Here is a 24,520-nt window from a genome sequence, read left to right on the forward strand (position 1 = left end):
GAGACGGGTTATATCTTCCCCATATAAAAACCGCCTGTTATATAATTATAATTATAAATGCAATAAATAAATATTTTTTAAAGAATAAATCTGTAAAAGAATAAGAAAATAAATTTGGTGTGGAAATATAAAGAGGAATAAATAAAAGATTAAATATACATGGAAGACAAATAATAAAATATAAATGAAGAATTATAAGCATTTTCATTTATTTTCACATTTATTAATTAATCCTCTTTATTAGCAGCCGTCATTCTTATCTTCTCACTTTGTGATGGGCTTTTTTTGCAGACTTGACAGATCCATTTCTCTAATCTAAGCCCGGTATTTTGTCAAACACTTGACCTCCAGCGTAAGATAAGATTGTGGCATACACTGTGGTTAATTAGATAACTAAAATAAGTTGTAAAATATGCCATGTTTGCACTGGGTTCACTAGTAGTCAGCTGTTTTTATGCAGGAGGCCTTGGTGTGTTTCTTTTGCAGCAGATCCATTTTCCCAGTACTCTTATAGCTTCAGAAATTACTGATGTCAGTTTCACCATGTCTCATTAACATCGATGACAGTATACAGTCTACAGTCAATGCAGTTTACTCTAATGGATACATAATGGAAGTATGTCGGAGCTGTAATGTCGCCATGATGGCAATAATGCATGGAAATTAATTGCTTGTGTCTTAATTGCTTTTCTTAGAAGAAGGTAAACAATGAAACAGCCCCTTGGAAATGCTAGATTATCACAAGTTCGTACTGCACTATTACAGGCTCATTTGCTGTTGGAGAAAACAAACCCAGAAGTGTTATCTTGTTAAATGGAGTAACATCGTCTTTGCTCTCCTTTGCTCATTACAGCGATGTTTTTCCTTTAAATCCCAGAGGAAAGACTCCTGCTGACGGTTAGAGGATGGGTTTCAAAAGTGATGTAATCATATAGCAGGAAACAGAGGAGACAAACACACTAAACATTATTGTGTTCGGGGATGTGATATGATTTGTTTAAGGAGGGTGGTGTTTCAGAAACATCTCTACCCTCCTTTGTGGGTAACGTTTGCTCGCTGCTTTGCCCTCAGGGGGGGGGGGGGAATTGCCACAGAGGTGGACAAAAAAACAAAAACAGGTAAGAAGAAGATTTATCGACTGGAGCCAGGCTGTCTCTCCCACTACAGTGAGTGGGGAGAGTAGGATCAATATGTTTTATAGATTGCAGAGCTAGGAAACACTGACATTTCTTCCTAAATAAAACAAACTACTTCAAGTAGAAAACGGAGAAAACTCACTTTTTCTTCCCTACTTTTATTCTTCCCTCTACAGTCTCGTCCCCATTTGCCTGCAGTAAGGAGAATGAAGTCATTAGCCCGTGGGAGGGAGGGATGTCAAGAGACAACATTTTCAAAATATCTTCAAGTAGCACACTCATCTGCTGCTGCTGCAGCTCTCTCATTACCTGTTGGGATCGTGACCTCAACCATCCACAATGAACCTTGGGGGGGTAACTGTGACGATAAAGCAGTGGCGTCAATAGGTGTCTCTTTTCTCTGGGTTTTCCCTGACAAATTTAAAATTCTTGCTCCTTCTTGAGCAGTAAAAGTAACAGCCTCTCGTGCAAACAGTAACCAAGTTCAGAAGGTTAGTTGATGGAGGACAAAGGTTAAAGGTCGGTGCAGGGTCAATTAGACTTTGGATTCCATGAGGTTCAAAGCTGCCGTTAAAGTTAAAAGGGGAATATTTGCTTGTACATTGTACAGATGAGCCCTTGCTTTAAAAAAATGATGCTGTTAAGTGAAACAAATTCAAATATGCCTGAAGAGCTTATATAATTTAACTTTTACAAGAGTATTTTGAATATTTTGCACGCCCTAATCTGCATTGCTTACATTTTTCTTATTTTCTCATTCATTGCTCCCTGCAGGTACCAGAAGAGCAGTCAAACCTCTCCTCCGTGTTGAGCCAGTTTGTGAAATTCCCACGAGGCGGTGATCATTCACACAAACCATTCCTCCGTGAGGGTGTGACCCCCGACCCCACAGTGGCTCACTTTCATAACCTTCAGAAGCGCCCTCCAGTAGTAAAGCTGATTTTTTTTAAACCTTATGAGCAGTAAAAATGTAATTAGCAGAGCCAAATGTAAAATATATGGTAAATCATTTATTAACAATGTTACACAATTCCCATCCTCAGCAGCTGTGATTCTGCTCAGGGCTCATCTGGCTGTATCTCATTTGCTAGGTTTCTACAGAAAAAAAAAAATCCAAATATACATTCAGAAAACAACTCCATCAAGGATGTTTAAAAAATTAATTTAGTAAAACATTTATATATATGTTCATATATATATATATATATATATATATATATATATGTATATATATTTATATATATATAAAAACAGATATACAGTAAAAATCACATACAGTATCAAACATCTATACGAAAATGTTCTATTACAAAAAACAGTTTTAGTGCAAAGGCATTTTATAATATAAAAATACGGTGTTGTAATTTATGAAGAATAGAGGGCTGTGTGAGGTGAACAGGTTAGAGGTGTGTGTCGGCGATGGGGATTCGTCTCAGCTCAACTATCTGCGAGTTGCTTATGCTCCCTCCGTCGTGGCTTCCAGGGATGGAGTCGTTATCGCTCACATTAAGGCCGGTCCCTGAAACAGACAGAAGAAGCTACATTTCACCTCCATCCAGACATATGAGTATTTTCTTTTTAGTTAATCTTTATGTGCAAGAATATCTGCAGCAAGTGCATGTATTTCTTATTCAGTGCAACACGTTTACTATCTGTCACATTTGTCACATTAGGGCCAACGTGGTGTTACGCAATGGATACCATATGTCATGGTCTCCGTGTTATCAGACAGCATACTGTACAGTATCTGATCAGTCATGGTGATGACTTGCACATGGAGCAGACTGACAGACTCTGATGTAACAGTGGAACGAGGCAGTGAAACAAACTCATTTACTGTACTGTAACTCATTTTGAGTCAAAGGGTAAATCATAAAGCAGGCACACTTCTATATGTATAAATATTTTAGTCACAAGGCATGTGTACTATCTACTGTTAACAAGGATAAACTATAGTTGTCTCCACCAACAAGATTATTATATGTTTTCAGTGTTGTTTGTTTGCTGGATATCTTGAGAGCTTCCAAGGTTTAATGTATTTAGGTGAAAAAATAGGCAACTTGTCAAACAACACATACGTTTTTGTGTGGCTCAAACACCTGTTGAAAGGATTTCTGAACATTTTCCCTATTTTTGCATGAGCTAAGGCACTAACCTGAATAATAAAAAAAATCACTATAATATTGTGATACAAAATCTGGATCCAGGCGCAACATTTTCTATTATTAGATGGCAAATTTAAATAATTATGCAGCCTTGGTGTGATTTCTCTCAGGTATCTACAGTACTTTTCTTTTGCTAAGAAAATGTATTGATAGTTTGTTCATATGATTCACTTTTATAGCATTTATGTTCCTATTTTTACAATATTTCTAAATGTCAGACACTGTTTACCTGTCTCTGTTTTGATAAAGGATGTTTGCTGTGTAATCACCAGGAACACTATAAAACAAATAACTCCAGGACTTTAACGTTCTAGTAAGTGATATGTACGTTGCATTTTATAAGTATATTAGAGTGATGTCAATAAAGCAAAGAAAACCAAAGGAAGGTGCTCTCAGCTTCCTTGTATTTGGTTAAACGCTAACCTACAGAATAAGGTGACGTATGACTCCTATGGCGTAACCAGCGCAGCATCCAGACCTGTGCTGCTTCGTGCAGTCACGGCTCCTTCTGACACTGAGTGATAAGAAAAAGCTGCCCTTTCACAGTAAAACCAACACGTTAATGATCAGCTCTCCATCGTCCTACGTAGAGTACATGTGTCAAAAGTACGTGTATGCTACTGTGTGTGTGTGTTAATGGTTCACTACCAAATGAAGTGTGAAGACCCTCATTACGGCGCTACCTACTGACCCCCGTCAGGCGGTGCCCTATTATATAATTCTGATTATCTTTACTGCTGTTGAGATTAAAGCAGGCTATATGTTCAGTGTGACGTGTATGGACAAAGAGAAGGTCATAGGTCACCAGGGAAAGTGTGAAACAGAAGAATGTCCTTGTGACTGGTGGAGCAACAAGTTGAAGAGTTAAGTTTTAAGTGCAAAATACAGAAGATTATAACTTTACCAGAAGATTGTTTTTATGAAAATCCAAGTTTCAAGTTTGCATTCTATTTTCCACACAGAAAAGATCACGCTGTATATTTTCTTGAGGCCGTGTCAGAGACCTGCGAGGAGCCATCTGATTTGACTTTATTAAATCTTGCAAACTTGCCTCTCTGCTACACTGAATAATATAAATTATAACTTCATACTGGGGAGTTTGCCAACGAGGGGAACAATAAATTCCCTGGCTTGTTTGCTGCAGCCCCCGAGGCTATTTAAGGTTGAACACCACACCAGCTTCAGGACAGCAGAGAGAGGTCAGGAGAAGAGCAGATCTGAAACAAATGTCCCGCTGATACAACTGTCAGTTTACTTGACGGGGAGCGACACACACACACACACACACACACCTCTGTGTCTGATTCACGCTGTACTACGCAGTCAATAAGAGGTTAGTTTTTTAGAAAGTGTAACACTATCCTCTCAGTCTAATCCACATTTATTAAGACCCGTAAGTCTCTCGAACTCACACCTGCTAGGAAGGACTTTAAATTTGGCTATCTCCATGGTTACAAGTTTTGTTTTTCTGGGATGCAGGCTAGCCGGTCTGAAGTGCTGCTGCATGTAGTCTCCTGCAAAGTCAAGTTTTATGTGGATTTCAAGATTACAGAAAGCCCGCTGTGTCCCAAACAGGACAACCGTCTCTGCAAAGTCAAATCAAACTTCAGGACTGTAACTTTGCTCAAAGCCAGCAGACGCCTGGCATTTCTCAATAATCTTAATGATTAATTTATATTCCTTGAACGTTATATCTCGTTTCCAGAATCCCGAGAGATTAACCGAGACATTTAATGTCACTCAGTCCCATTAACTTCATGATCTTCATGGTCAGGTTAGTCTGTCTATCTTCGCTACTTATCTGTCCCAGAGCGACCACCGTATGGAAGACCAGGCTCTTGCTCTTTGCATGATGTGAGACTAAAGCTGACTGGGATATACGTGAAGCTGAGCTGAATGACTCGTTGAAATGGTTAGCTGTCCATCAGCAGGAGCACTCACTTATTGGAGGGGAGTAACAGGGACTGACAATGATCTGTAAAGCAATAAAAAGCAATCAAATCCAAGCAGGGATGAGCACCAGACAACAATTCCCATTATCAGTCCAGCCTCTCTCCGTTTAAAAAAAAAAAATCCATGTTGTTTGTTGATGTCATGTCTCGATGTCAGTCTGTTGCATTTAATGCTGCTTGGTAAAGCCAGACAAAGTTCTTCACGTTTTAAGATCAGACAATTTCAGGAGTTCAACTTCAAGAATCATGTAGCTTTAAGGCATCATAGACTGATTCATTTCCGACAAAACAAGAACAATCATGTAGAGTTACACCTAAATCCCACAGAAAACTCCACCCACAAGGATTATTGATCATGTTACAATGGAACTGCTGCATCAAATGGTTCACAGTATCTTCATTTTGCGATTTGACACTAAAACCGATCACTGACTTCATGTTGGCAAATTACATCGTCACCAGAATCACTGTCAAAAAATGTCAAAAAGGTGATTTATTTTCACCTGTTAAAGGGATAATATTCACATAATTTGCTGGCATATAAGGTGCACACTTTGCAATGCATGGACTATTGTTGGGACGGCGCCAAACAGCTGAATAAATAAGATGTACTGCCACAGCAGATTCTCATATTAGATTTAGTGATGTAAGCATCACTGCATCACATCTTTCTTGTGTTCACTTTAAAGTGTTTATTTTTTCAGGTGTGTGAAAAAATGAGTCCAGTGTCTTTCTGGTAATGTCTCACATTAACAGCAGAGGAGCGTTCTGGTGGACTGAGGCTGCTGTTGGCTGTTGTCCAGCTGGGCCTGGTTCTTATTCAGACACTGTGAAGCAATTACTCTGTGATTTCAAACAGTGAGCAGAGGACTGTGTGTGTGTGTGTGTGTGTGTGTTGGTGATATATCAGTGAGCAGTTTGGGCCCTCAGCTCATTAAACATTGATGGCAACAGAGGAAGAATGGTTTCCATGGCAGCAGAGAGATTTAGGGTACGCAGAGGAATGACTAAGCAGGGCTGATGCTAATAGATGTTGTAGATACTGTATGTGTGTACACTATGAAATAATCAAATACCCACACATACATATATATTGGCATTGAATGACCAAAGGCAAAGGTTTCATAATTTCTCTCTCTATCTCTGTTATTATTCAGTCTAACTTTTCTCATAATCTCATAACATCTCTTCTCTTCTCATAATTTTTTGTTAATGCTTTAAGCCTCATGTGCCCTACCTGATTAAAAAGGTTTAATTTGGAAGGATGTTGTGTTTTTGTGTTTAAAATAGCATTGTGGCCAACACACTGTATTGAATTGTGGTGACCTTTTTGCACAGTACACAGCGCCTTTATTTTTATATTTCATGGAAAAGTACTGGAGAGAAGTGTTCACAGGATGTTTTTATGCATTCAGTTAAAGTTTGACCAAAGTAACGTTTCTGATTGACTCAATGCGTAACTAATTCATCTTAAAATAACCTAAGCCTAACACTGGAGGGGAAGTTGTTAGGAAAGTGAACAAGACTGTCAACTCTTTGACAGTTTTGTGATACTGTAACACTATTTATACCAAAGAGGAAATTCAATATTATATTCTGTTCCTGCCATGTGATTTTACTGCTGTGTATTCTGTCTGAAAGGTCTTTGTTTGTGCTGCTGCCTATCCAGTTCAGGACCTTTCTGCTTAAAAGTGGGCAAAACAAGTAAATAAGTTCAAACAAATGTGCTACAATATCAGTATTTGTATGCATCTCAGCAATTTTTAGGAGAGAACAATTGCTGGATTTCAATTCAAGTGTTATTATGAAGATGCTGATCAGGTAAAGAAGGGAAACAATACAGTTAAGTAGAGTTTTGAGCCTGTTTGAGGAAAAATAACAAAAAACGAATTTGTCAAACAGAAAGTGATATAACACATAAACAGTACGACTGTGTGAGCGTACAGTACATCTGTGAGTTGGTGGGATCCTCACCAGTTTTTAAGGCAAATATAAGGTCGTCAAACTCCTGCGACTCCTCGTCTGTGGTGACTAGGTTGGTGTTGATGAAGCCTCCCTCGGTGGTGTACGTCCCCATTACAGGACTGGGTTTAAACACGCTGCTGGGCTGACTGCTGGGCCGCAGCGACGCTCGCTCCCAGTCTGCTGACACCTGAAACACACAGACACACATAATACAGTCATATGAGCACATGCGCAATATAGATGTATTATCATCGCTATTGGCCAAGAACTTTGATTGAACTTGATTTTTGTTTAATGTTTAATCACACGCGTTGCAATATTTGGGAGATAAATTCCTTTTAAACCCTACAGTATAATTAGAAAATGCATGATGGTAAAAAAAACTGAAAGTTGGGGATTATAGCAGCAAAGTAATACAAATAGTAAATTTATTTATATAGCACTTTTCAATAATTTTACAAGTGATCTGCAACCAGTTAATGTTGTCATATAAAACATTTTATATAAAGAGTAAATTTAGGTACTTATGTAATAGAATAAAAGTCATTTGGGTAGAAAAAAAGACGACAAACATTCTGTGGGTCCACAAAATCAGCCTCCCATTCATTGTCTATGGAGCAGCTCCAGACTTTATATCCTATGACATCACTAGTTTGAGACTTACTTCTCTGGTTTCTGGCTTTGAGAGAGAGGAGCTCATGTTCATAAATATTGATTGAACTTTCCACGGCCATGAAAATAACATATTGGAATTCTTAATTTAGGTGGTGTTCCCCTTTAAGCTTCATATCACAGTACACTTAGAAAAGTCTTCATGTGTTGTTGATAAAGATTAGTTCAACGCCCAAACATATTAACTTCACATGAACGCAGGGCAAAATCAGGTCGACCATTCTCATCATCATGGCACTCTCTCTCTCACACACACACACACACACACACACACACACACACACACACACACACACACACACACAACCCACACTTAATTTCAGAGAATGGCTGCGTCTGTCAGCCGTGTAATCACGTCTGTGATGAGTTAGGGGTCAGGCAGAGTGCATGTTGTCCAAGCACCCCGAAGGGTTAAGGCCAATGCACAGGGTCACAGTAGGTTCACAGGGTGAGAGCGAGGTCAGTTTAGGGTTTAGGGTTTCATGCTGAATCTGCCTAACAACATGGACATTATGCTGTCAGTGCGGTGAGACAGATGAGAGCCTTTTATTTAGAGTTCAAAAGCAGTATTTTTTAGAGGGTATAAACACTTCACTTTATGCCTCCATAGAGCAAAAGACAGAATTTATGAGACCGAAAAAAGAGAAGATGGCAGAGAGTGAAATAAAAAGAGGAAACTGACCATGGGGATTTGTTTTACAACAAAAGAATATCAATTATGTGTGTATCTCTCTCTTTTCCACAACAACCAGATGAATCCATGTTGTTATTCGGCTGGTGTTCATTAATTATGAATGCCTCATCTGTCCATGTGCATGCATAAATGTGTGTGTTGCACAAGCTTTCTGAGGCTCGCTGGGCTGTAACCGTTACAGAGCGTCCGGGTGAGGTGAATTAAGCGCCACCAGGCACCTCAGATCTGTCATATCCACTTTGAGGGGAGGCCGTGAGTGGATGAATCAAACCTTTCAATAAGCTATTCAACCCTCAATTTATATGCTCCTATCCCTGTTCTAATCTCGCTTCAATTTCCTTTCAACCAATCCACTCCATAAATTGTCACTCATCTAACACTCACATCACCACTCTTACCGGTCTCTATCTGCGCTCTTATTTTTCTCACTGGGCTGTGGCCAGATCTCAGAGAGGCAGGAGTGTGCTCTCATGAATAAAACAAGATTACTGGATTCCTATGTGTGGAGAGGGATGGAGACAGAGAGAGGGAAAGGGGAGTTCCCAGGAGTAATGAAGTTAAACCTCCTGCTTTCTCTGCCTCTCACCAGCTCAGTCCTTATAGGGTATTCTCCAGGGCATAGTTGCTGAGGACACAGTCACTACAAAAGCACTGCATGTGTGTGTATACAGTATGTTTTGCATGCAATGTGCCGATCTGACAGAAAGGTCGCAAGAGGGGTTGATGCGGGTGTTAGTGGGAGTTATGAAGGCTGACCGTTTATGCACACATAATGAGAATCAGTCTGATGCAGACAGGCCTAAAGAGTGTGAGTGTCTGAGTCTGAATGTTCTCTGTGGAGTCACGCTCAGCTGATGTGAGAAATGTGTGAAGGACGACAAGGAATGGGCAAACAGAGCCATGGGAATGAGGGCATGGGAAAAAGAGGTGAAAGGGGGAAATTGACTTAGAGAGAAGGTGGAACATAGTGAAAGAAGATAACGATTTTAGGAAGATTCAAATTCTATCTTTTGAGATATGTGGCACCATCTCCCAATATGAAGTGACCACAGTTTGTACTCTTAGTTTAGCCAGATTATCTAAATGATTTAGAGGGGAAAGCAAAAGTGAGTGCATCCGCATTGTAAGTCATCATTCCTCGTTGCATAGGAAAACTGCATGTGCTCACAACTATGGTAGGTATGGTAGGTAAAAGTTGAACCAGTAAAGTGAATTTTGGACCGGTTGCTGCATTCCCAGACGTTTGTGAGCAAAATGCTATCATGACTAGTGGAAACGAAGGCCAAATTTACAAGCAGGTCCTAAAAAAAACACAATTTTCCACATCTAGGATATAGTAACTCAAGTAAAAATGCTAAGCAATAGAGTATGGAACATAGTGGTGAGAAATACTGTAAATCCGTATAATCGAGTGTGTCTACTGTATATCTCTGATCGCCTATTAAGCATGTGTGTGTGTGTGTGTGTGTGTGTGTGTGTGTGTACCTCCTCCATGGCGCTGATGAGATTCTGAGTTGATTTGCTGATGTCGCCCCCTACAGTGGTGGGTCCCCCTCCCTGGTAGGTAGAGTCGGGACTGTCATGGCCGCTCATCTCCACTGTGTAACTGGCTTTAGTCGGCCAACATAGTTGGTTGTGCATGACGAAGTACACGGCGAACACAAACAAGCCCTGTAGAGAAAGAAAAATCAGCATCAAGAACATTCTGTTCCTCTACTAGAGCTCCTCCGTATCGTATGAAATCAATCTTAAGCCTGTTTCAGACATGGAATCTGTAACATCTGTCTGCTAGGACAAAGTCTGATGCTGGCAGGTTTCATGGTTGTTTGTAATGCCAGGGATCCAAGACCTAAATGCTTAAAATATGAATTTACATATTTTAAAATTGTAAAACACAAAGATAAATTGTATTACATCAAGTCATACTGTATCCAGGATGCATTATTATTAAGCAACACAATGCTGTTGCACTAAAAGTTTCACATCATTATTAGCAGCAGCATCTCTTGCAGGCCGATTAATGGAGAATTACTTCATCATTGAGCCATGACATCATTGGCACTCTGGTATTTCTTCTTCCACTACTTCCTCGTCATTACCAAATCCTCTTGGTCAACAGCACCAGGCTGTGAATTACCCCAAAACACCAGAGTGTCAAATATCGCGGGGCCATCCCGTATTCCACAACACCCATCAGCGGGCGATGACGGCAGACAGAGATGGAACGCACAAGAGTGCACGGCACAAATGTGTGAATGTGTTTGTGCATGCAGGTGCACGCAAACACACAACCCATCCTCACATACAGATATTTGGACATATGAAAAGACTGTGGCTCGGTCGAATTTAAAGTGACAAGAAATGGGCATAAAGTAAGTTTCTGGACAGTAAAATATACATTTCTAAATATGCAGCAACTGAGACGTGCATGATCCTTAGATATGCTGATTCTGAATCAATAAAACCAGATTTCTTTAGTTGCCTTGTTGGTGATAAAGACACAGATTTTCAATACGTCTGGTGAGCAAAGTGCTCGGTTTTCAACACGTGACAGTGAGTAAGAACTTCCCAAACTGTTCAAAACAGCTGTTTTTAAACATCTGACTTCGTCACAAGCAATTTTGTTGCATATTCAAACCATAAGGCTGCATGTTACCAAACCACACACTTCTGTTTTATGTCTAACAGAGCACAAGAAACAGCAGATCAGACAGCTGATTAACAAAGGGTGGTAAACTTTACAAAGTGATCATCATTACCCGAGTATAACCGAGAGATATTGACATAGAAAAAGGATTACAAACAGCGCCGATGGTTACGATCAACATTAAGAGGAAGACAGCAGGAACCGTAACTGGAAACTGTGTTTTTATGGGTGCACTGTAAAACAGGAACATCCAGCTGGTAAGAAGGAAAAAAAGGTCTGCAAATAGATAAAACACATGGAAACACCTCACAGGACATTAGCAGTGAGTGCTGTACATCCACGTGAAATGTATACGTGTCTGTGCATTAATGTACCTTTGAGAACAAGTGTGAATGAACTTCAAAATGAGAAATTTGAGTCCATTAAGAAATGGGACACTTCAGGGTTAAGAGCTACATTGAGCGTTGTATAGAGGGATTGTGCTGTCATGACCTTTTGTTTGCATTTTCTGTGTGTGAAGTTAAAGAAAGAAAGAAACCTTCCTTGTGTGATAACACAAAGGAGCCAGGTGTGTATTCACATATGGATGTGTATGTGGCCATCCATGACAACAGTGCTGTGGGTGATTAGCACAGGTCATTAGTAGCCGGTGCAGCCTGAGGAACAGGCTTTACTACCATAGGCCTGTTATGTAAGTGTTCCCTGATCACTGGAGAGGCCACGTCTTTAGAGATGGAAAGCGCAGAACATAAAGAGAGCAGGAAGGACAGGGAAGTCGGTGGGTGGAAGGGGGGGAGCAAAGCTTGGATCAGGAGACCATAAGAAGAAACATTTGGGGGCAAGAATGAGATTAAAATTGGATGTACAGAGAAAGAATAGCTAGAAAAGTGTATTGTCTGTGATGAGTGAAAGGGTCAAGGAGACAAAAAAGCACAGGTAATTCAGGGGAAATAAAAGCCCACAAAGTCTTCTAAGTGACTCATGTGAGGGTGATGTTGTTGTTGTGATAATTGATGCAATATTCCCTTCAAGTATTTTGCGTTGTATGGAAATCATTTTCTGTGCTCATAAAAGCAACACATCTAGTTCCCCTAAATCCTAATTCTTTGCAGGCGTCACACAGCTGACGGTGTATGTGTGTGTGTGTGGACAAGCGTGGGCCCGTGTCCTCTTTTCCATAATAACACACAGATATCCTGTGTCCTATTTATAGGCGAGTACAAACTTTGAATGAGGAAGCGGGGGTGGAATTGAATTGTAATGGAGCATGCTGCTGCTTCGCTGTTGTGGATGTCTCTGACAGGGGGTAAGGTTTACCGGCAGAGGGGCCGCTGCCACAGGAGGAGATAATGAGGGGTGGTGCTGCCGTGATTTGATTATTGTCATCTAATTCAGCCTGATGTGGCACAGATGTGGATCTGGAGTAACAGGGTGGTATAATGGAAAATGAGGGATGGAAGTTATAAGAAACAAAAACAGAAAAACTGCGGTCTGTGCTTTAAAAAGCTCCTCATTATCACCGCAAATATGATCAGTTTCATAGTGCGGTGCAATCTGCTGGAGACTAAAGGTTGCTTTCTACGAACACAGCGCTCAATAAGCAAAGCGTAATCTGTACTTCGCAACACAAACACAGTTGTGCACAGCTGTAACATCTGCAGCTGTTTAATGGTGTTCAGTAATCAGCTGTTGGGAAATGTGCCACACAACCACATCAATAGCAACACCAAGGTAAACATGGAAAATCCTCCTAATGGAAAATTCACGGCATGAAGGAAACAACAACAGCCGCTCTGCTATAGTTTACAGCAGAGACTTACAGTATAACAACTTCCCACCTCAAGGCAATAAACAAAATGGAAAATGATAGCTTGAAAGACCTGAATAAAGGTCAGCATGTTTAAATAAGCAGCTGGCGGAACAATAACTCATTAGCCTGTACAATATGTAAGTACAACGTTTGTTAACATGAAATCTAATTTGAGGAGATCTAGCAAGGATGTGACAATCATCACAACTTTTGGATGAAGTCCCAAGGTTTTTAAAAAGCGTTGTGTAAATAGCCTTTTAATCAAAACTTCCTGCAATAACACCAGAACACAATGAAATGAACTTCTTTTCACATCTTTGAAGGCCTCCATCTGTTATCAATCCTGACATAATTGCTGTTCAAGGTGTATAGAGTGTTTGATGAGCAGTACATTTTCAGTCTCATTATCTGGATCCCATTTGCTTTCATTAAACTTTCATTCAGTCCTAATGGAAGTCCCACAATAACACAAAATACTCAGCCCTCTTACCCCAACTCTTTTCCCCTGCACAGCTAAATAAATTAAGCTCCCTCCGTAAAATGTGTGTGCACACACAAATCTAATCGCAACCATGCTTGGTTTATGGCAACAGCATCTCCATCGAAAACTGGGTCAGACGAGTGTGTTTACTGCTAATCAATGTCCTTGGACACGCTTCGGCTTTGGGGCTCTTTACCTGTCTGTTCCACTCTGATGAATCCTTCCTTATTTCTACTGCAGACCAAATCCCAGAGGCTCCCGTTTTAGTTTGAGCTTTGAGGTCGCAATGTAGTAGCTAGGATTGAAAATCAATTGCCATACAGTAGTTTTCTTCTAAAAGGCTTTTTTAAAGTGAACGCTGAGTTTGAAAAGTCGCCAGAATTCGTCCCGCCTGAAGCCAAGGGCAAACTGGATGTAATGGGAGGCAATCTATTAGGCTGGCATGAAGTCCTTTTATGTTGTATTTCTCCCCTCTCAGTAGAAATGTAGCTGATTGCCATAGAGGCAGTGGCAGGCGACGGGAGTTTTATATGTGATCATGTATATGTGTATGCATGCCTGTATGTTATTTGTGTGAAAGCGAATATAGGAGGATTGGAGGCAGAAAACCGGGAGGCCTTAGGGGCCTATATCAAAAACAAGAACATGTTAAAGGTCACTACAGAGGGAACAAATGACTTTCATCTGAAATGTTCTTATACGGGATTGAGACAGGATTTTACCTCAGTCAAAACAAAAATTATGCTTGTGTCTAGAAAATACTGAGGTCGATTAAAACAATTTAATTCAGGAATGTAAGAAATGAATGATCACTCAATCTCTCAGGACAGAAAGGAGTGTGTCACACAACTGTAAGTATAATTAAAATCCTGTAATTGACAAACTTGGTCATATAACCGCTGACTTTCAAGAGCACCATCACACTATTGGTCAGCTGTAGAAACTGACCACATGATGTCACAGAGTAGGACAAACTCTATTGGAGCTCATAAACAAGTGCTAAGTGCGACATCGACTGTTGGCGTTGACATCACTTCTCTTCATTAGCCACAGGAGAAGTTTGCTTTGTTGCAACACTGTTGTCTTTGGCATGTGGATGCCACATATCACCACCGGTTACCACAGACCTGTTATGGCACACTTTACACGCAGATGGTGTCTCTCGGAGGACGACAGAAGAGACCGCAACATTTATAGAGCAGACATGAAAGAAAAGAGCCTATTGTGCCAAAGAGAGCGGGGTCGGGAGAGCTTCCTGGATATCTTTGCAAAGAAGACATTATTGAGTCGCTCAAGATGTGAGACGTTTCCACACAACTACATTCCTGTAACACTGTTAAAACTAGTCTTAAATGAGTTCTAGCTTTCTAAGTACAACACTATTTGGGATTTAAGCCACTGATGGACACTTTGTTGAAGCCATGCTGGCATTTCTTAAAGCTTCCAAACCAACATTATACTGTCAGATGGTTTGTCAACAAGTACTGAGTAGTACTGAGTATTTTCTCATTTTAAGAACTCAAGTGCAAAATGAACTTAACAGTTTTAAGTGAAATTATAGAGAAAAAAGAAAAAAATATAGGCCTAGCCTATATCACAATAGAAACGATATAGAAAAACATAAAAGATAGATATTTTTATATTGTTTTGACAATATATATCATCATATTGCCCAGACCTAATGTACAAACAATGATAGTAATAATACTAACAATATATAACACCAGCGATTATTGATGACATGAGCAATGCCAATAGGGAACAAATATGTTCAAGACATTAAAGAATAAACAAAAAATAATGCTTTTGTGCTTCACTTTTGTTACATTAAATATTTAGCCATGGAGACATCTATTCTCTGATGGAAACTGCTATCAAATACTGAAACCAGAGGTCTTCAAGTTCAACCTATAATCATTGATGATCGTCTGTCATATAACTCTTTGAAGTTACAGTAAATAGCAGTGTAAATGTCTGGGAGTTTTCAGCTGTGAGGAGATATTTGGTGATAGAGTTATCTTGTGCCTTCTTTATCGCCTCTGGTACTTGGAGCACAGAGTCGGGATGAAGACAGAGAGCAGCAAATTAAGAGAGAGACAAACAAACAAACAAACAAACAAACAGACAAAAGCACAAATGGAAAGTGGAGACAGAGAGAGATGGCAGTGAAAGGCTTCAGAGGGATGTGACACAGCGATAACCCCCGACTCTCTCTCCACTTCCGAGGCTCGCCTCGCTCTGCTTCCACCAACGCATCAAAGCAGGGCTTCAAAGTGAGATGAAGTAGCCTTCATCACTCTGGCACTCTCCAAGTCAACAAAAGATCAGCACACACACACACACGCACACACACACACACACACACACACACACACACACACACACGTACCAGCCTAGTAGCCTAAATCATCAATATTTTATTTGTGGTGATTTCCAGGAAACCCTCTGATATTACAATCCATGAAATGCAAACACCACAAAACACTATCACACCGAAGAAAAAAAATCTAAACTGCAAAACGAAAACTCAAAATCCAACACACTTCAAGGTTGAGGGTGCATATAAAACATTTCTTTAGATTAGTTTCACCTCATAACTCTGCTCTGGGGGACATTAACAAAGATGACAACTTCAATTTGTGTTGATGGCGCCGGTGAAATTAATGACAGCACTAATGATTAGATTAAGAAGGATCGTAATGAACAGTGAAGCAGTACATTCATCTTTTTTTCTACGGTGCATAACCAAGAAGAAGGGAATGCAATGCAGGATGGGAGATGCTGTTGTATGAATGAAATAACTGTATGAATGAACAAATACATGAATAAGTAGAGAAAGTAAGCAAGCATGTCATCCAACAAATAGATAAACAAGTCAATGAGCTCACCAGCAGGCAGTTGAAGATGACGTAGAGGGTGAGCGTCCACAGGTTCCTGTATTCCATATGGAGTCCAGCCCACAACCAGACCAGAGAGATGAGCAGGAACAGGCAGATGACCAGCGGCACCTCTGGAGCACAAGATAACAACAGAGGAGGATTCAAAAACAATATATCTGCACAAGTTAGTATATCAACAACTAAATAAAATATTAATTAATTTTACTACATTATAAAGTTTAACATGATATGAATGATTCACACTTCATGCTTGAATCCAGATGTTGATGTCTGATGTATTTTCTGGGTGATACACAGTGCAGTGTAACCTTCATGTGCTGCAGTGTTTCTGAAGCGGGGCAGTAAGTAAGAAGAGAGGGTTGGTGTGTTAGAGCCAGGAGCGGGCCTCAGGAGCTTTTTAATGAACAACTTCTTACAGCCCCAATTCAACATCGCTGCACAGCGCCTCGTCTGCTCCAAAAGTCTTAATGAGTACACGTGGTCCACATGTGGAGTCATGTAGACCCTGATTAAAGCCCAAACTAGTGCTCGCTGCACATTGCTAGAGAGCAAAAACACAAGGTTGGCTGAGGAGACCTCCGGCACACACACACACACACACACACACACACACACACACACACATTCATGTATGCCAATAAGCAAGCACGCAGGCAGGCATGCACTCAGGGCTGCACTCCCGTTTTCCCCACTCAGTGCTTCATCTATTGAGCATTTTGCGGAGCCACTAATGCTGATTCTGACCTAAGAGCCGGTGTGCACAAATGTACACATTTTGTTTGTGGAAATGGCTGAGGCAACTGGCATGTTAAGCCACATTTATATATATGGTATATTTCGAGATAGAGTCGATTATGAATAGAAATGATGGACATAGAAATTAAATAAAAGGTATGTAAATGTGGCTGGTATTCATCGTCCAGAGATGGAACATCCTCGGTTCTCACAATAGGAACAACATGCGTTATTTATTCAAAGCAACAACAGGCTTTTGAACAAACAGCCTCAAGAAAACAATTTGTTTTCTTGTTTGAATTTTGTTTGATAATCTATATCTTTTAAATGTTTGAGAATGAGATTAAAATGAATACTAAATTGATAAGTAATATTCTTTACTCCTTTACTCCTGGCATTAAAAAATGTGTTTTGGGTGATCGGATTGTGATCGGATAGTGATGGACTACATAAAAAGTAACGCTCTCAGCGCTCCTCCGTCACTGGACCGTCATGACCAGAAAGGTCACAGCCACCACTCTGTCTGCGCTCAGCGTCTCCTCTCCTCATGTCTTTGTGTGTGCAGTGTAGACCTAAAAGTCACGTTTGCGGCCCGTCTCTCCTTAAACGGCGTCATTTTGAGACTGATGTCTCCGCGCATTACGCACCTCCTCTCCGGCTGTGCCCGGCTGCAAGCCCGTGCGTAATGCAGCCTTAGACAGCCCTTTCAGACAGAACAATCGGACCTCAATGTGGACACTGGAGACACATATTGTGTAAATGTAATCAGGTAAAATCATCTGGATACGAGATGCATTTTAATGCCAGGTGTAAAGGGGGTCATTGATGCCACAAACCTTGTGTCCAACCTTCATCTTGACTCATCTCTCAGTATTGACGGAAGTGGGACTACGATTGTGACTAATGTAGTCCAACGGAAAAAGTGACAAAATTTCAATAGGTGATCTTAATTAATCAAGCACTATTCTGGAGAAAGGTGTGCCCCTCTCCATAGTTTGAGTCTGCACTCAGTAAAAAGAGCCCTAAAAACACTCTCACACACATTTGCCACAAAAGCGTACAAACATGTGATCTCATGCATGTTGTTTACAGCGGACACACACCACCCATCAGGCAGAAAAACGCTGAAACACATCTGCTGTATTTAGATTGCGTCGAGTGTTTCTAAGATAAGAAGAGACCACCGAGAGGTCTCCCTGCATGTGTTTCATAACTGAGCTCTCATGTAAGAACTGGCAACCCACTTTCTGTCAGGGCTGATACAGCAGCACTGTCAGGCATTCAGTACAATACTGTATGTCACGCTACACAAGTACAGGGGAATACTGCGCCTCAGACTTTATCTCTAACGGTAAGGACAGATTCATTTATATTCCTTTTAACCATTGCCCCTTGTACTATTCATGATTCACTGAAGTGGAGACTGAATTGAGGCCACTGATGTATCCTTGCACTCCATCTATATCAGGACATGGTGTTTCTCTCAGCTTGAAAAATCATTCCCTCACCTATTATTGGAACGGCTAATTAGAGGACGAACACAATGAGCACTGCCAATCAGGAGCAGACTGAGTCAACAGTCGAGAATGAGTCATCACAACAGAGAGAGGCCTGATAAATAATACAGCTCATTACTATCCATCTGCTTTCTTTCAGGAGAAAATAAGCAAGGACATGATGGAAGCAGCTGTTGAAACAAGACTAAAAAACAATGTATATTTTTAAATGAATGTGGTCCTTATAGAGTCACTCCACAAAAGAGAGGAAGAGTTGGCCAGTTGGGTGTCACAGGTGTAAACACTCAAATTTGAACGCTTCAGCAGAATATTCAAAATACACCCACATCATGAACACCACACCCTGTGGCTGTAATGTGGGGTGCAAACGAGGGATCCAGAGTAAAAACACTACTGGGACATTATCAGCCATCATCATCATCAAATTAGAGTTCAGCATCTTTTTGATTTTGTTAGCATTAGCATTGCTCTGATGCATACTAAGCTGATGAAATGAGGCCTTGAATGGCAGAATATTGAGAGTGATAGGACCAAACTGAAAAGTGAAGAAAGAAAAGGGGTTGGAAACAGGGTTTGAGAACTGAGAACTGAAAAACCTTAATCGTAGACTTAAAGGTGCTAAATGCGAAACTGGGAGCCTCCGCACGGCTCTCAACATGGTTTAAGTCATTAGCCTGTTGTTGCTGTTAGCTCAAGTTGATTTCAGGCCGAAGATGTCGATCAAATGTCTGTTTTTCTGCAATCACACTATATTTCTGTTGCTACAATAAAGTTACAAAGTTGAGTGTTTACTCTAGATATTCATTTGCATTACTTACAAAGAGACTTTGTCATGGTCGTGTCTAGATGGCAACCCCCAAGTTGCGAACGTGCAAAAACTCTTGCGAGACTCGCTGCCCGACGACCTATCATAAACTTAACCGTCTCGCCAGGGTTTCGCAACTTGGGGGTTACCTTCTAGGCATGCAATGTCTGTGACGTCTATGTATTTCTGTGTGTGTTTGTTGGGGTGTAGAAGGCTGAGGTTGGTAAGGTGGCTGGAATTTGCAGATGACCAGTAAGATTACTAAAATCATCTTGTGTGGCTGAGAGCGTGACGTAACATATTCTTTATGGTCGTATTACCATGAGCACATGGAGCACATTTTAATAGTGCACAATAAGTTGAATCTAATATTTTACAAAACAAATTCAATTTCAAGGTGACATCTTCAAAATCAATTGCATCCCAGACAGAAAATAAATGCTTCGAATCCACAGGGAAAATTACACTGCTGAGTCACTCTGTAGTGGTTGGTGTTATGTAAGACAGACTGTACAGTTCACTTCACAAGTAGGATGGAAACACAGGGCGCTGGCCCCAAGTTTACACAAAAAGCCCTCACTTAGGTGCCACTTCCACCACCCTGTCAGTTCAACTCTGCTCCAAGTTCTGCTCCTTATCTCACTGCAGCTGAACTAGTCTGGTGTACTTTCTTGTTTCCTTCTTTTCATTTTCTTCCTGTTCACGCCTCTCCTTTTCCCTTCGCGACTTATTTCCTGCAAGTCTTTATTCATTCTGCCAATACTCCTATTATTATTTCACACCTAGTCTCTTTGTGCTTTACGCTCACTCCGGACATTCTGTTTTATTTTAGTGTTCATTTGCTCAGAGTTGAAAAAACCTGCTTCATAAACCCGTTCATCTGTTGCTTTTCAGCCTTTTTCCTCAGCCCTCTCAAACTTTCTACTATTCCTAGTCAGAGCAACATACACTCTTTCTATCTCTCTCCCTCTTTCTTCTATTTTGCACATCTGTCTCTACCGGCTCCCTCCTTGGTTTGAGTTTTCCAACCATGTAAGCACATTCCAGCCTGTGGATAGGGCAGAGCTCCCACAGTAAGAACAGGTTCCCAGAGCCAAATGCTGACTGTCTGTTTGTCTTGATACCACTAAGAAGGAGCAGAAAGAGGCAGAGCAGGCACACGCTTTCTGGAGTTACTGTATGTGTGCATAATCATACTAACATGCATGAATGCATATGTACACCTTTACATAAACACATGAGAGAGTCTCAGCTCTCTGCTAGAGAGATGCTAAATGATGTCATGGGTATCTTTCTGTCAGGCGGAGATACTGTAAGAAGCAAAACAAACAGTTTAAGCCTCAATAGTGCAATATTTCTTCTCAAAACTATTTGCAGTGATTGTCTTTGTACATGAGGGAGCTACTTTTTTATCCACACATTTGACCAGAGCTGATTCCTGGTGTGAGAAGACAAACTGAGAGGAGAACGTGGGTTCAACGAAAACAGCTGGGGTAGAAACTCAAGACGGTGCTGACATCACTGTCACAGAGAGGTCAGCAGCTGTAATAACAACAAGCTGTAATAAGTGTGTGTTGAGCACGCACAAACATCCCACACACCATAAATATGTGTGTGAACTAAGTGTGAACATTTAGACACAGTGATAGCTGTGTTTTTTTATATTGTTTAATCGCAGAAAGTATTCTGGTAAGAGTAATGACATTACTAAGAGTATTAAGGTTGCAAAGATATGTTATTTGTGTAGTTTCATGATAGCAAAAAAAGACAGTGGTGGAAGAAGCGGTCTAAAAACTGAAGTATTAGTAGCTAAATATCCTTATGTATCAAAAGTAAAGTACTAATTTTGCAGAAAAATGCCCCCTGCAACTGATATATTATATATTATATATCATATTATTACATTTTAATACTGAAGCATGAATGTATAAGCAGCAGTGCGTTTTAACAGTTTTATCCAGTGACCTCACAACTGAGATGATTAATGAGGTGGTTAATGAAGTTCTGCTACATAAATTTGATGTTTCAAACAACTCGCAGACATCTGAAATGTGTCTATTTTACAAGCTTATCTAAGGTTTTTATTGTAAAATCCTATTCTGAAAAGTTACTAGTACTTATAGCTGTCAAATAAATGTAGTACAGTAAAAAGTACAATATTTTCCTCTGAAGTGAAGTGGAGTAGAAGTATACAGTAGTATCAAATGTATTAAGTACAGTACTTGAGTAAATGAACTGCACCACTGAAGTCCAACAATATAAATGTTCCCTTCTAAATAAACTGCACCTGCCTCATTAAAACTCAACTTTGCAGCACTAGTTTGTGTGGAATTATACCGCTAACATCAATTCTGTCTTCCAGGAAAACAGGAAGCAGCAGCCTTCAATGTTTTTGTTGTTGTATTTAGGAACGATGGGAACAAATTATTGCTAAATACAAAAACAAAAAAATTAAATAATACGTGCATAATGTAGCCGTAACAAAAATATCTAGTAAGTCCAGGTATGAGAAAACTAATCCAGTCCTAATCCATCTACACAAGACTTTGTATTTCAAGGCTGAAATAAAGCAACTGCACAGCCTCAAACAGCTCAAATAGCACATTGCAATCAAACCCCATCCATCACATGTATTTGTTTATGTCCACAGTACTGTCCAATCAGTGAAGTCAGAGACCACTTGGAGCCATAAAAATAGAACAACAACAGTTATTCATTCGAACCCGTTGTTGAAATCGAAAGTATGCTCACTTCTGTATCAAAAGAACACAATGTCTCGCAAACACACCTTGTTGGGTTCAATGAGGGCAGTGATAAGGGCTCACTGATGTGCTCTGAATAGTTCTGTTGTAAGTTCAGTTTGTTTGTTTTTGTGTTGGCAGGCCTTACATTGGGCACAATGGAGTTCCACACACTGGCACACATGCTTGATTTCATTGACGTCAGACGTCCTGCTATATCTTGCTCTGTGAGTTTTTCATCTGGGCTTCTCACAATCAGGCACGCACACACACACACACACACACACACACACACACAGACATAGAGCTTATCTCATCAGCTGTTTGCTGCAGTAAAGCATTTGAAAATGGTGGTGAGCTAAATATCAGCTATCCCACAGGTTCTGCATGAACAAAACATGTCTGATTAACATGTCAAGGCAAATCAAAAAGATGTTTTGCCTAACCACCACATATTGCAGGACTGAAACTGATCAGGGTTCACATTTGTTTTATTCGCCTTTGGACTGTGGACACCTTAAGACAAAGCCAATACTCATATATTGCAGAGTTGAACTACTGCCATCGATTAAATGCAGTCCACACTGTTTGTGTACATGTTGTGTTCATGCTCATAAATAGGTATGTGCATGTGTATATGTGGCGGTATTGTTGTCATTGTATGTCCAGATAAAACTAAAGGTGTAAGCACTGATACATCACTGCATGATAAAGAATATTGCTGACCAATTTTTGAATTAATTTGACTTCCTATTCACGTGCAGCCTTTTCACAGTGCATCCGTGACACAAAATTGGACGCACATATTCACACCTCAAGGGCTGTTCTGTCCTCCGTGCTTGTGCCACACACAAACTCAGGCGGGACTTCCGACTGCTGCTTGGAATAGTGTGTGCTGTGCCTTCCTTTCCCGGCATTTGCTCTCTCGCAGTATACTGTAAATAAGGAGTTTTAGAAGCTGCCTTGTTTGCTGCGGCCAACTGCTTCCTCTCTGTTTTCGTCATTCAGCACACAGCACAGCACGGCACCATATTCCTAGTCTCCTTATCCCTCAACTAACCCCAAACCTACGCTGTCTACTCTTGATCTCTGCTGTCTGCACTGTCCCCCCATAATAAAATGTTCCTGTTATCCAAAACTCCTACAGGCTGACCTTTAGCCTCAGCCTGGTTTGTGAATGAGAAAGTATTGCTCTCTTGTTAATAATGCACACCTACCTGCAGCTCAGCGAAGCACTGTTTTGGTTTCCCACACTACTTCAGAGGCCACACACAGTGTGTAGGGCAAACCGCTTGCCAGCCAAAGGACTGGCACTAATTCAGGCTTTGCTTTGTCATTGGAGGGCCTTGACTGAGCAAAACAAGCTAAAGCCTGCTGATTCTCACCGATGGCCACTGATTACAGCCATGATACTGAGGCTCTAAAGTGGTTTGGCTAGGATCTTCATGTGTGGGCGAAGTGACCGACTGCACTAAATAAATACCACTGATTCATGCTGACCAGAACCCTACGATGACAAGAATCTTACGTAAAGTACAAGTTTGAGGTTGTTTCAACACATCTTACTCCGCTACATTGAGTGTATATAAAGTGTATTAAATATATGTCTTCCTAAGTGCAATAGCTGCATAAAAGTGTGACTGTCAGCTTTATTTCAGATGCGGGTTTTGTTCCTGTATCATTAATCCCTTGGGTAAACAAACAGCAGACAGAGACAGAGCCTGTAAGCTTAGCAAAATATGGGCTGAAACTTTGAGTCAAAAATAGGGGTGGATGCCGTCTAGTTCCTGAGGACACGTCCTTTGTGTGATTGTGTGTACACTTGAGCAATTTTTATCTTGAGCTCTTATCTTTTTTATTTGCATGCATATTTTTGATTCTCAAATCAATGCTCATGCATTCATTTATGTTTGTGAACACACATGCTTGATTTGGTACCTGTGCTGTTGGTTCGTCCTCTGTAAATGTCGTCGTAGGCCTTCCACTGCTGAGTGACCTGGTAGGCGAGGATGAACACGACCGAGACTGCAACCAGACAGATGAGAGGCACCAGAACCGCCGTGCACAGAGCTGCATAGATGTTTGGGATGAAGCACCTAAAGAGGGGATGGACGACAATTGTAAGTGATTGTCTTGTTTGCAGCGTAGGTAGCAATAAGCAGAATGTACGTGACAAGAAGAGGAAATTGAAAGAGAGAGAGGCGGGGAAAAGGGAAGTAACGAGTGTGTCCAGCTCAAATTAAGCTGAAACATATTACATGCCTATATTGCTCTATATTTACTCAAGTTAAGACTTCAAG

General features: G+C 40.6%; 1 protein-coding gene across 1 annotated transcript in view; it reads right to left on the reverse strand.

Moving 5' to 3' along the window:
* Positions 1-2,126: 2,126 nt before the first annotated feature.
* The window catches only part of adgrv1 (adhesion G protein-coupled receptor V1), a 113,878-nt gene continuing 91,484 nt past the window's right edge, over positions 2,127-24,520 (reverse strand). The window contains exons 91-95 of the mRNA XM_074638292.1: positions 24,159-24,316; positions 16,411-16,532; positions 10,070-10,255; positions 7,228-7,405; positions 2,127-2,655 (exon numbers count right to left, since the gene is read on the reverse strand). Of these exons, the coding sequence (XP_074494393.1) occupies positions 2,537-2,655; positions 7,228-7,405; positions 10,070-10,255; positions 16,411-16,532; positions 24,159-24,316 (763 nt within the window). The 3' untranslated portion in view covers positions 2,127-2,536. The remainder of the gene's footprint in view (positions 2,656-7,227; positions 7,406-10,069; positions 10,256-16,410; positions 16,533-24,158; positions 24,317-24,520) is intronic.

This window comes from Sebastes fasciatus, chromosome 6 (genome assembly GCF_043250625.1).
Source record: "Sebastes fasciatus isolate fSebFas1 chromosome 6, fSebFas1.pri, whole genome shotgun sequence".
Lineage (NCBI taxonomy): Eukaryota > Metazoa > Chordata > Actinopteri > Perciformes > Sebastidae > Sebastes > Sebastes fasciatus.